A 13,185-nucleotide genomic window follows, 5' to 3' on the forward strand; every position below is an offset into this window, starting at 1 on the left:
ATTTAATCAACACAGTCCAGGCTTTTCTACTTCTCATTTCCTTTTTTCCTTTATGGATTTTAAGATTAGATGTGGTGCTGGAAAGAACTCTTTGTTCTCCTGTTAAAACTGATGAAATGAGTTTACAGTTCAGAGAAAATAAGCCCTGAAAGGAACACTCTCAGCTCAGCAATGCGAGCACCCTCTGCGAAGCACCTAGGTTAGCACCTTCCTCAGTAGGGCACTGGACAAAGCACATTGCTTTTGGTTTAAGTTCTGGTTTGTACAAGAAGAGTTAGAAGTCATTCCTGTAAATAATAGGTTTCTTCATCGTCTACATTCAGGAAACCAGCAACCACATCTCCAAAAGTCATCAGTTCTCTCCAAGTGGCTCCAGGACGTCAGAATGGAATTTGCTTGCAATGCCCAGTAAAACACTGCCATGACTTAGTTAACTTTATTTATGGCCCTACCTCTGCCCTTGTCTCTCAGCTGTTGAAGGACAGGATTCAGAGAGGTAGGCACCTAGAAGCCGGGGCAGTCAGGGAAGAACCTCTCCACCTTGGGTAATTTTTACCATCATAACTTGTAACACATTAGCTCAGCAGAGCTGAACATATTTTAAATCATTCTGCCTTGCTTCATCATTTGCTGAATTTGAAAATTGTCTATGAACCACAATAAGCTTGAAACAGACCTTTTGCATTATAATATTTTGTCAATCTCTAACAGAATTTAACACAATTTCTATCCTATTAAAAACATTTCTGTTTTGATTACAGTCTCTGTTCTAAATCAGTATAATGGTTACCAAGTACAGAATAGGTTCATAAGCAAGAACATCAATTTGTCTCCTGATTGATTTTTATTTACTTCTGAGCAGTTCCTTTAGAATTCCACAGCAGTCTGACAACACCTTAGTAGTGCTGTATGGTTACTGATTATTTGCCCTTACATAATCCACAGGACATTCAGATGTATTTTCTAAAGAAAATTTAAAAAGTCTAAATCCTTTTTTACAAAATTGATTTTAGTTGATACCAACTCCTTTTTGAGGTATAGGGTTTATAGATTTTTTTTTAAATTTTGGAAGTTATTTCAAAAACAATGAACCGAATAAAATTTGCTTGTTGAGTTGATAGAATATGTTCACTGAGTTATCTGAGTCTTACCTGGAGATGCTGCTTGATATATAATTTTATCACCTTCTCTTTCTGGAACTGCTGTATGACACACTGCCATCATCGTCAAGAACTCACATATTATAGGTGCAGTTGGCTAAGAAAAAAAGATGTCAGAGTGTGATGAATCATTTAAGCAATAAATAACCAAAATGTAATAATAGATACAGACAAATAATAGCCCACAAAAATTTAATGACAGATTGTTCCTCTTTTCTTTAAAAACCACCTATACACTAATCAGCATGCAGGGTAACTTCTTTCTGCTGTACTTAAATACCGGTTATATAAATAGAATTTAGTGGCATCTGCTATTGTAACAATCAAAATTAGATAACCATATAACATTTCAAATAATCATTTTTTAGAGAAGGTAAGTATGAATAATGTATTGAAAAAATTTTACTTTATTCACAGAAGTCTCTTTGGATGTTGTCTTTTTTATTAAAAAATAATCTCTTTTACTTTTTTCTAATACTGTATTTGACAATGCTTTTTAAGAATCTTTACAAAGATGCAGCACACATCTAACATCTAACAGCAAAAATCACATAGAAAATGTTGCAAGATCATACTGCTTTTCAAGAGGACATTTAAATGAATATATCAGGCTAAGAACCTTATTACTACAGCTGGCATTTGCAAAATGAATGAACTGACTCCTGAATGGTTGTTTAAAAGAAACCCCAGCATTCCCTGTAAGTGAGCTCAAAGCAGCTGCCACCTCAGCTGAGGGTTACTTGTAGCATATTTATAGTATTTCAGATTTGTAGTAGACTAACATTACAATTGCTCTATAAAATACAATAATCTTTGAAGACCTAATTTAATTCTGTAGTGCAGAAACACTAATGGGAGAGGTTCCTGTTCTCTTCCACTGAGGGCCCCCAAATCCTCTAAGATGTATTCAGAAGTGGCTCAGTTACCTCAACAGGTTGAATTACAAATTCTTTTCCAAAGCACTTCAGAAGACATTTAAAATACAGTGGTGAAACCTCTCTTTGAATGTGTATCTCAATTTTTAGCATGCATACAAACACATTTTTATAGCTTGCAGGCTCATATTATATATATATACTTAACACTATGTATCTACCAGAAAACTGTGAAGGTTCAACACTTGCACGCCAAGGACACTTTGACAACAGCAGTAATAGTTGATGCCTCTTTCAAACTATGCTACTCTCCCTGTTACCAGCACTGTAAATATAAATGGCCTGTGCAGGTAAGTGTAAGAGTCCCCTCTGCTTTAGATACATTTGAGAATGGCTCTCAGATGTCTACCATTAAAGACTGCCCCATTTGTAAGAAAAAGATGCTTCACTGTCTCTTAGTTAAACTGGAACTAGTCTGCTGGGAAGACAAAATTTAAGAAAAGAGCAATTTACTTACACTCTTCAAAAAGAGAACAAATAGTTACACTGTTTAAAGTAGGTGTTGGTTATGACTAGGTAAAAACATCTGTTGTACAAACAAAAGACAGAAGGTTGTAATGATTGTACTGATTCTTAAACAGATCATAAAATAACTTGTTCATTTCCTGAGAAATGTATTGTCTCTTTGGTACAAGTAACAGCCTCCAAAATGCCTTTTTCATTTCTTCATCTGAACTGAAGATCTAACCTCATGGAAGCATGCACACAAACCCACTGCATACGGTTAACTCCTGACTCCTGTCCCAGCCCAGGTAAGTCATGTCAGGATGTAAAATAACTTTGCTTATCCTAAAAGCTTTAATGGATGTCATGACATCATCTGAACCACAGGAGTACCAGTAAAACACCCAGAGAATGAAGAACATGAGACTACTTCAAACTTGTAACATCTGAACCATAGCATCAAAATGAAAAAGGAGGAAAAAAAGGGTTGGATGTAATTAACATGTATCAGCAACAATTATGAAAGTTTTAATGAGGTCATGCTGATTTTGTATAAATACACTATTTATTTATTTTCCCCTCAAAGGACATAATCTTTTGAATTACTGGAAGCAATGGTTTCATCTCACGAAACAATGGTAATTGTTTCTATATAACTTACATGGTTGTTTTGAAGATTCTCCAGTAATGATACATCACTAAATGTTTTTTCTTCTCCATTTTGTGGGCCTTGCCTAGAAATAATTAAGTAAAAAAGAGATCATTCTTAGCATGATTTTAACAGTTTATATACAAATCATCCGAACACAAGTTTTGGGCTGTAGCTGCTACAATAAAGGCTGCGATCATATACTGTGAGAAAAAGAATTGAAAAGGTACTCCTTTCACATTTCCAAAGTTTGTTTAATTTAAAGAAACCTTGGTTTATATAAATACACTTAAATCCAGCAAAGTCTCTCTGCTGAATTCAGGTAATGAAGGATGAAGTAAAAATATATCCACAATGTAAGACTGAGGCTTCTTTTCTTCTGATCTCTAGAATGAGATTACAGAAGGGACACAAAAAAAAAATGCCTAAAGAGATCACATTTCAACAAGAAATTAGCAGTTTTGGGATAGGTTTCTAAATGTTTGCAGAAAAGCAAGTCTGTTATCTGAAAGAGGTAAACAAATGAGTTCAGACATGAGAGAAGTCTGCATGTAGAGGGTTTGCTTTCTATTACTTATGATCAAAAAGGAACATATTAAATTGAAAGATAAAGAAGACACAGCAACAATGGTGAAGTATAGAATTAAGAAATGCAAGAAAGAGATGGTTCTGGACAAATAAAGTCATACACTAACATCTCCCGAATTGCACAAATATTCTGGCTGAATGTGAGAACTCAAAAATGTAGATACTTCTTAGAAGATTTGTTACTGCAGCTGTCTACAGCTACACTCTTAATACTACAGCTGAATATATCTAGATGACTTTGAATTTGAGTGAAACAAAACAATACTGAAAGGTGAATCCAGCTGAAGGAAATTTTTTTTTTCCATTTACTTTGGGTCTTGCTTTGGATTACATAATCTTACAAAAGAATAAATATGTTTGGTGATTTAAATTGAAGAATAAGCCATATACATCAAAGGCAGTCTAAGGATTCTCTATGAAAACCAAAAGTGATCTGTTTTAGTCCTGCAATAACTGCTGTGGAGGGATATAAAATGCAGAACCTCCTCTGTACAGCCATGCAAGGACTACTTTTTCTAACTATAATTGAAGTGAAAAATTTGAAGCATTCTCCTTCATGAAGACTTTTTTTAAATGCAAAGCAAATAGATCTTGAAGTGCCAAATAATAACATCTTCAGACTTAATATATTTGTTTAGAGTCTAAGCTTTAAGATTTGCTTGCTTAAAGCTTTCTGATGTAAATTTTCCAGATTCTCAGTGCTAAAATAAGGAAAACTATTTGCAGGTATATGTTGTGACAAAGTGGAAAACAATTCTTTCTAATAATAATAATAAAAAAAAAGATATAAAAGATTTGGGATTTAGTATATTAGTCATGTTAGGGCTAGAAATGTTACTGTCACAAACAGATTTTATTAATTGCAACAGATTTCCACACCAAGAAATTTCAAGCATTGTATTTTATAAGTATTTCTAATATATTCTTTGCCTATAAAAGGTTTGGGTTTGTTCTTCTGGACATCGGTTTATCCATTTCAGATGCGCTCAAAAAGATTTTTATGTGTGCTAGTCAAAACTAGTCTTTTTACTTAATAGCTTATAAGCAAGGATGTTTAACTTCATGGAAGCACTTCATTGTTTTAATGAAACCACTTGTATGCAGTTAAGCACACTTATGCATCTTTAAGAAACATTTTCCTTCTGCATCAAATGATGACATTCAGATCAGGTAAGATTTTGGGGTGTGCATGTGTACTACATTTTATGTGTTGTGAGAGGAATTTTTCAGGATTTGAGGGGTTTTTTCTATGTAAACTTATTAATTCTAATTTAGAAAAGACTTTTTTTTCCTTCAAATGTTTTCAACAAAAGGTGACAACACATTGCAATTCTGTATGACATTGCCTTGTTGCTACTTTCAACAAATAAAACAGTGATAATTTAAAGGCTGTAAATGACGTTTTTTTTCTCTGATGTACCTGAGCTTACTTTGAATGGTATTGCAAATACTTAGTTTAAGAAAGTATAATGAAGAAGTACAAGGCATCATGTACATAAGAGCAGAAAGGAAGTCAGGACTTTATCTTTCCTGATGCCCCGGCAAGATATCAATGTCAATCCCAAGTGTATTTGGCTGCTCTAATCTCAGTTCCATTTAAGAACTATGTAGTGCTAGTATTCTAAAATTATCTGTAGGAAGTAAAATAGCAACAATAACATTACATATTTTTCACTCTCAAATATGGATTTTTTTTCTAAGCACATCATTGATTATTACTAACGTATTACTGACTAACAGTAGAACAGCGTGATTGAAGTTACCATAGTACCAAATATGTAACAAAAGACAAAACTTCCTCTCCAATAAGTAATTTTGAATTGCACCAGGACTGTCAGTAGAATGACTGCACTTTATTTCAGGGACCCTATCAGAGATTCTATTCCTGAGTACGCAACCTAATGCCATAGAATTTGGATGGCATAAATTTGTGTAAGATGGTCAGTCTGCATGAATTCAATGCTGAAATAATTTCTGAGTAGTAAACTATCTCACATTTAGCTCAATTTTTAAATACATTGCTCAGTGTTTTTAAACCTGAATCTTCAAGAAACAGCAGAAGCTAAATGATCTTTAGAGCTTACCAATCATCTGAAGGAACACTATAATCCTCAGGCTCAGGGCAATGGCTGCATAAGAAGCAAGGGAAAAATAGAACAGGGAGAGGAGAAAGAATCACAAATGCTAAAAAATTGGATCATGTATTAAAAAAAGTAGCTAGCTAATCAAACCAAATTACCAAAAAAACCCCCTTTTTGCAACTATTTTGCGAGCGCCTAGATTGCAATGAAAATTACAAAAATATGGTGTTGCTATTGAGACTTCATAAACTATAACAAACCAAGTTTTTGCAAGTCTCCCTCAGGCTTTTATTTTGTAACAACATTAAGCAGGGTAAACAATGGCAAAAACATGCATTTTGAAGTTGCCTTACAGCAGAAAGCCTGTGGTATTCTCAATTTCTGTTCCTCTTTGCAAAAAGAGATGTCTTGACAGAAATGATCCTGTCTCTTGTAAGTAACATCTTATAGTCACAAAAAGCTGACTGAGCTATAGATATTGCCAGGTGTAAGTTTATTTTAACTGCAGTATTAATGCATGGGTACATATGGACAGGCAGAGGCACACAGATGAAGCAGCATGTAAAAATACCTACCCATATGCAATTCCTGCTACAGTACACTTCTTAAATTGCATGACGTTGCATGTCAGGGTACCCGTTTTGTCAGAAAATATGTATTTGACCTAAATGAATGATAAAATCCATTATAGATTAACATTCAACAGTTAGTGACATATCTAGTAGCATTCATAGCTATCAACATATGAAATATTTTCACCTCTTCTGCAATTTTCACATTTTATAGAAAAAAAGCCAACAACAAAACCAATACATAAACATGGCAGATATACAGCCCTCATACCCATTTCCAAAGAAATCAGTCAACGGAGATGTCAGGACACCTAAGCTTTCTTCAGTGCTCAGTGGTATACTTAACCATCCCTCATTCTGCATTCTGCTGAAGTGCAAGAAACTAGTGAAGACCAATGACTTTGCCAGTAAAACATTAACCTTCTCACAGAAAGCCATATGGTAAGAAAAGTATATCTATATGCATTTCTAAACCCATCTTTTTGACATGGAAATATCTTCTTAAAGCCGAAATGTTAGTAGAAGAGCAACAGATCAGAAATGCCAAATAACAGGAAAAGAAGAAATACGTTCCTTTCTACCTAGATCTCCTGTTTCCCTAGCATTATAAACCCTTCTGTTCCAGAAACTACTAGGTAAAGCATTTTAAAATTCAAAGCTGAAGTACATGAACCTGTGATATTTTTAAGCTTCGTTTAAACCCAATTTTAAGAAAAAAGTTAATGTATGAAGAAATGAAGTCATCTGTGATGAACGAAAACTTCTGTGAGTCACAGATAAATTTCAACTGATTAAAATTCATTTCTAATTAAAAATAAATCCAAGGATTCTTAATTAGGAATTAGTAGGACTAATAAAGCTATGTATTAGTAAAAATGTTTCTGAGGAATTATGACTTAGCCAAATCAGCAGTTAGAAGAAATCTTCCTCTGTGTCAGGTTTATGCTGCACTTTTTGTTTTGTTTTGTTTTTGTTGTGTATGGGCACAATGAGAAAATGGGAGCTGCAGCTAAGAAAATTCAGCTTTTTTCCCAACACCAAAGTTTTGCCTTTCTTAAAACCTAAAGATCTCTTGGGGGAAATCTTCTCTTCCTTATGTGCAACCCTCATGTACTTCAAAGAAGAAAATTGCTCTTTTTAGCGCAGTCCTTTGGTCTCCCTACAAAAATCTGCTCAAATTAAGAATCTCTCGAAAAAATGAAAGTGTAAATCCCAAGAAGTCTGACTAGCTCCTGATGGTGAAGGAGAATTTGATGAGAAACCTAAGAAATGAAGACAAAAACTACTGAAGTCAAAAGGAAAGAATGTGTCTGGGAATGTGAATAACAAACTAGCTGCAGAGATAGAAAAAACAGTGTAAAATGAAACAGAAGGAAAGCTAAGATTCAACAAAGACTCTTCCCCACTAGAGGAGCTCGTACCCCCCTTTAAAGCCAGGAAAAGAACAAATTTTTCTGCACATACATGTCAAACCCAGCAGGCAAAAGCCCTGTACTCCTCTATGTAAACCAGTCATAGAACATGTTAATCTTCAGCCAGTTTTTCCAAAAGGCACATCTCTTAAGTATTAGGCCCTAGGACTGCTTTGCTATATGGCTAAAACCAAGTTATTATTTATTTGGTTTGGAAAGCCAGAGACAACATTTACATTCCCATGCAATAAAGTAAAGAATTAGTTATTTCTAGGTTAGGAAATGCATGAATATGCATACTTGTGTTCATAATACAATTCAATTAAATGAGCATGTAATTTATTTTCCACAGCAAGAGTTGCCCATCAACAGTGTACCAGAAAGTTTAGCATGTTTTTAAAGCAAGACTGCAAACACAATTGACTGAAAGAGCAAATACCATGTGCAGTGCTTCTAAAAGCACACCCTGCGTCCCAGACTCACTTGTAGCAAGTCATAATTCCATAGTATGAACAACATATAAGTGATCTCTTGTGAAAAGTCAAACTGGTTTTACAGTATTCAAAGAGAACTCCAAATCAAAAAGAAGAATTAAGCTCAAATTTCCACGGTTTAATTCAGCCATGAGACCCCATTCCATTCACAGCTTCCAGTCTTTAGTGGCAAGAAAAGAGGACATATATAAACTGTGATTCAACCCTAAGATAGTCACTGTCTCTTCTGAGGAATGCAGAGCATGTGGGAAAAAAAGACATACTGAAGACACATTATCATGAGTGTATATACTGCGACTAAATTTTGTGCCACAGACAGCCTTAATGCTCAAAATTCCTTTGATTTTGTAACTTTATTGATACACTTCAATCTTCTGTGATGACCACATACACATTGATACAGAGATTGTTCATTTAATTCTGGTTTTAATTTGCTTATATTGCAAAGTATTTTTAAAAATATCTGACAAAAAGAGAATAAAAATAAGCAAATACTAAGGCAAGAATATATTTTTTAAAATAAATCCTCAAATGAATAATTTCAATACACAGAGTTAGAACCAGTAATTTTTTTTTCTACCTGTCCAAGTTCTTCATTGAGATTGGAAGTACGAGCCATCGCAGCAGTGTCCGTAGGTTCATAGTGCATGTCTATGTCCTACAGACAAAAAAAGTACATATATTTAGAAATCCGTCTTCCAAAACTTCTTACAAAATATCTAGCACATAAATAGAAAAGTTAAGTATAGAAGAAAAGACCAAACATGAATAGATCTACTTAAGATTGTTTCAAGACGGGAAGCCACAGACACTATCAGATCACTTCCAAGAGTCCCCAGAAGAAATAAGATTTTCTCATGGGAGATTTTGCTCAGATTATTTCTAGTGATCTGTATTACTGAAAAACTGTTGACCCATACATCTAAAATGACTTTAGCAACAAGCAGAAATACTACACTGTGACTCTTAGGGAGAAGTCAGTCTTACCTAATTCTATTGTATGCACAACCAGTCATTTCTAAATAGCAAGATAAATATATCTTGAGATAAAAACATGAAGATAAATCTGCAAGTACACAATAAATGTAAAATACAATTCACATGGTGTGAGTTCTTTTCCTCTTACTTGTTAAATAAACATCAGAGTTTGTTTTCAAATACAGTAAAAGATTAAAATGTCAAATATGGCAACGTAGTGCAACAGATTGCAGATGACCAACTTCTCCATGCAAATGTAATCTACACACAAAGAGAAATATTATTTAGGATAAATGTCCAGAGTCCCAGATTAGGATAAATTAAAGTCAACTAATCCCTCATAAACAGAAACTGGGGCAGGAAGAGAAGTTAAAACTGCCTTTCTGATTTCCTGTATAAACAGTGGCAATCTACGCATTCAAAATGGGTCTTTGCTGAATATCGATTTTAAAATACAGAAAATTAAGGAAGAATTTCATTGCATTCTCCAATTTGTTAAGAGTTTGTTTTACAGCACAAGAAAAATTTAAGAGATTGAAACCAGCTGACTGCTCATAAAAGTATTTAACTTTTAAAATAAAGCATGTGCTTCACCTGCTACTTCACATGCACTCTTATCTATATCTCGGTGACATATCTCACACATACAAATCTATTTCACACATTTGATCAAGGAATCAGACTGAAGTGTTCAGAATGCTACGATAAATATACACTCGGGAAAAAACCCAGAAAAATGGAAGGCATGCTTACATGGCTTTAAGGAAAATAGCTCACTTCCACCTCAAACAGAGTAAAACCTTCATTTCCCCCACTAATTCATTAAGAAAAAAAAAAATTAAAGGATGACAAAATGATCTTTATGTATTTCATAAGTGATAATACTAACAGACACTGCCTTTGCACAATAAACCCCCACTCCATTAAACTATGGTTGTGCTTGAGAAAAAAACAACAAGCAAAATGCCAAAAAACCCGAAAACATGGGGTGAGTCAGGAAAGAAAATCTGAAACTGGACAAAATTCCCCAGCACTGCAAAACACTGTCTTCTGGTCATTCTGAATGACACTGATACCTGAATATCAATAATGAGAAAGTAAAAAGCACAAGAACATTGTCAGAGACTGATTATAGTTCATGGCTTAAACATTGATGTGTAAAGCTGCACCACCGAAGCCCACCTTGAATGGGCTCCCTGACTAAAACCTTGGACTGTAAATTAAGCCAGCTAAGAGAACTTGAGATAAGATAAAGTGACACTTTTGTTCAGTCATCTCAGGTCTGGGAAGAAACAGATAAGGCTGGGAGAGCATCTATGGGAGGGAGGGCCAATCCCAGTAGCTGTCCTGAAAATCATCCCTCGATGGCTTTGGGCTGGGGGAGGCCATAGGTCTCAAGCTTATCTCCTGCTGCCAGGTTTGCACAGACTCTGCCCCCACCAAGGCCGGAGGGGGAGGAAGGTCTTGGGGGTGTGGCGCAACCTCTGGTCAAACGCAGTGAACATCCATCCTCCCTTACACAAACAGGCTCAGCTCTGAAACAACCCCCCACCACCCCAGGAAAGCCACATCCACAGGACATTCATGTGAGGGGCACCTGAGGGGGTGTTACAATCCATCAAAGACCCCCAAAGCATTCCCCAGACTCATTCCTGAGGCCTTGCACCAGAGCACTGCACATGATGCACAATGATGCAACTAACCCAGAGCCTTGACAGAGACACTGTCAAATTTGCCCTGGGCATTTCCACCCGGCCCAAACCAGGCTGGTTAACTAAATATTAATCCATTGAATTCTATGCCTTTTGGAGGGGGACCCTCGCCACCAAGAAGACCAGATGGAGAGGACTGACACCACGTCATTGGGAGCCATGGAGGGGTGATATATTTCTACTTAATCTGTCTCTCTCGCTCTTCCTGTCCTCCCCCCAACTTTTTCTATTTCCTTCTTTCACGCTCATTTACTGTTAAATAAAATATATCAATTTTTTGGTATCAACATTTAACCTCATTTGGTTTTAATCACATTTTGGGGAATATGAGAACCTGAAGTTTCTATCTGCAATCCACAGATAGCTCACTTTGCTCCTCTACAATTAGTGGATTAGAACAAACATGCTCCAAAAATCAATCTGGTGCAGATATAAGAGCACTAAATAAAAGAACTTATTATTACCTCTTCAGATTCCACTAATAAACAGCATTTATAAAAAGTCTGAAAAGAATGTATACATAGACAAACAATCCATCATTTCACTTACTTGTGAATCCCTCTATTTTAGAAATTAATGTGTATTATAAAAATAATATTTACCCAATTTATGAAATATGCCTGGATAAATTTAACGACTTCAAGGGTAACCAACAAGCTGATTGGAATAAGATTATTGAAGAGAATGATAAAAGTCAAGAAATTCAATCCAAAGTTGCTCGCTCCACCATCTGCCAAAAACCAAAGTAAACAATAAACATTTGAGACTGTACTTAGAAGTATATATACTTATTGTATTCAGAATATTGTATTAACAGCTGATTTTTAAAGTGTTCTAAGAAATTTTGGAGTTAATTACAGTGTCACTTGCCTATAGATAAAACCTTCATCAGCGTTAAGGATCTCTATTATAATAGAGGAGTTCAATTTCAGAGATCTTTGCAATCATCTCCAATTTCTGAAGAGCAAACTTACCAGCCATTCCCTCTTTTGCTACATTTTAAGATCAAAATCTGGGAATATCTACATAAGCAACCAAGTTCTAAACTCAAAATATTACAGTTTTGTATTTTGAAAGGGGGAAATACATAGTGGAATGCATTTTTTCTCCATCCACACTCACACAATCATATAATCTCCCTCAACAGAGCAAAATACTATGAAAAAGGTAAAGTCACACCCCATGAAAGGAAGAGATGAAATGAGAGAGTTTAATGAAAGTTCTAAACAACTGGAAATGTGAATATTAACATATAAACCAAGCAGTTTTATACTACTTTTTCCTTTAAAGTTTTATGTTTTCCTTTTAAAGGTAACTAGCAGCAGCACCTCAGAGAGGATGCAAATGGGAAAGTCTGTTCTACAGTACAGAAAAAGGGTAAAAGATGGAGCCTGCCTGCCTGTATTCAAGATATCTCGAAGAAAAAGGGCCTCAGATAGGTTTCCACTGTCTGTCCAATGTGGATTTGGTTATTACTCTAAGATCCAGGAAAGAAGGTTTTGGAGACTTTCATTAATATCAATTCCAGCATCAAATGAAGTACTAATCTAAAAGACCAGGGAGCTAAAAAATTAAATAACTAGGGGGAAAGGGGGATAAAATGCTTCTTACATATTAAAAGCATCTGGTATCAGAACAAATATGTGCTGAATACAGCCTTAAATGACATACCTTACAAAACCCAACACAATTTCATTTAATCATGGGACATATATCAGGAAATAAACTGACATGGATAATCAGTTGAAAACACACAAACTGAAGTATCAATGGCCACTATTTCATGCATTCTTTTTTCAGGAATAACAACAATTTATGAACTGCTTCACTACTGTGCCAACCATATAATAGCCACCATATTCTTAAAACTTTTGTATTTCCCAGAAAAGAAAAAAAATGCACAGATGAAGCACAACTAATGCCATTCTTTGATATTACTGAAAATTGTGAAAATTCTATGAACTATTTCACTTTTTCTTACATTGCTAGGAAAACACGAAAGTTAAGTTTCTTAATTAAAAAAAAAGTTTCTTTCTCAGCATCGAAAAGAAGGGAAGCAAGGTTCATCATAAATACAGACACAGAAATTTTAGGAGTGCCTTCAAATCAGAACTTCAAGATTTTTCTTTTAGAACTTACCAAAACCCCAAAACCCCCCAC

General features: G+C 35.0%; 1 protein-coding gene across 1 annotated transcript in view; it reads right to left on the reverse strand.

Moving 5' to 3' along the window:
• The window catches only part of ATP8A1 (ATPase phospholipid transporting 8A1), a 101,167-nt gene that overhangs the window by 64,575 nt on the left and 23,407 nt on the right, over positions 1-13,185 (reverse strand). Inside the window, exons 12-17 of the mRNA XM_017744293.1 lie at positions 11,628-11,755; positions 8,916-8,993; positions 6,433-6,521; positions 5,861-5,905; positions 3,201-3,273; positions 1,152-1,257 (exon numbers count right to left, since the gene is read on the reverse strand). Of these exons, the coding sequence (XP_017599782.1) occupies positions 1,152-1,257; positions 3,201-3,273; positions 5,861-5,905; positions 6,433-6,521; positions 8,916-8,993; positions 11,628-11,755 (519 nt within the window). The remainder of the gene's footprint in view (positions 1-1,151; positions 1,258-3,200; positions 3,274-5,860; positions 5,906-6,432; positions 6,522-8,915; positions 8,994-11,627; positions 11,756-13,185) is intronic.

The sequence above is a fragment of the Corvus brachyrhynchos genome, unplaced genomic scaffold (assembly GCF_000691975.1).
Source record: "Corvus brachyrhynchos isolate BGI_N302 unplaced genomic scaffold, ASM69197v1 scaffold17, whole genome shotgun sequence".
NCBI classification, from domain to species: domain Eukaryota; kingdom Metazoa; phylum Chordata; class Aves; order Passeriformes; family Corvidae; genus Corvus; species Corvus brachyrhynchos.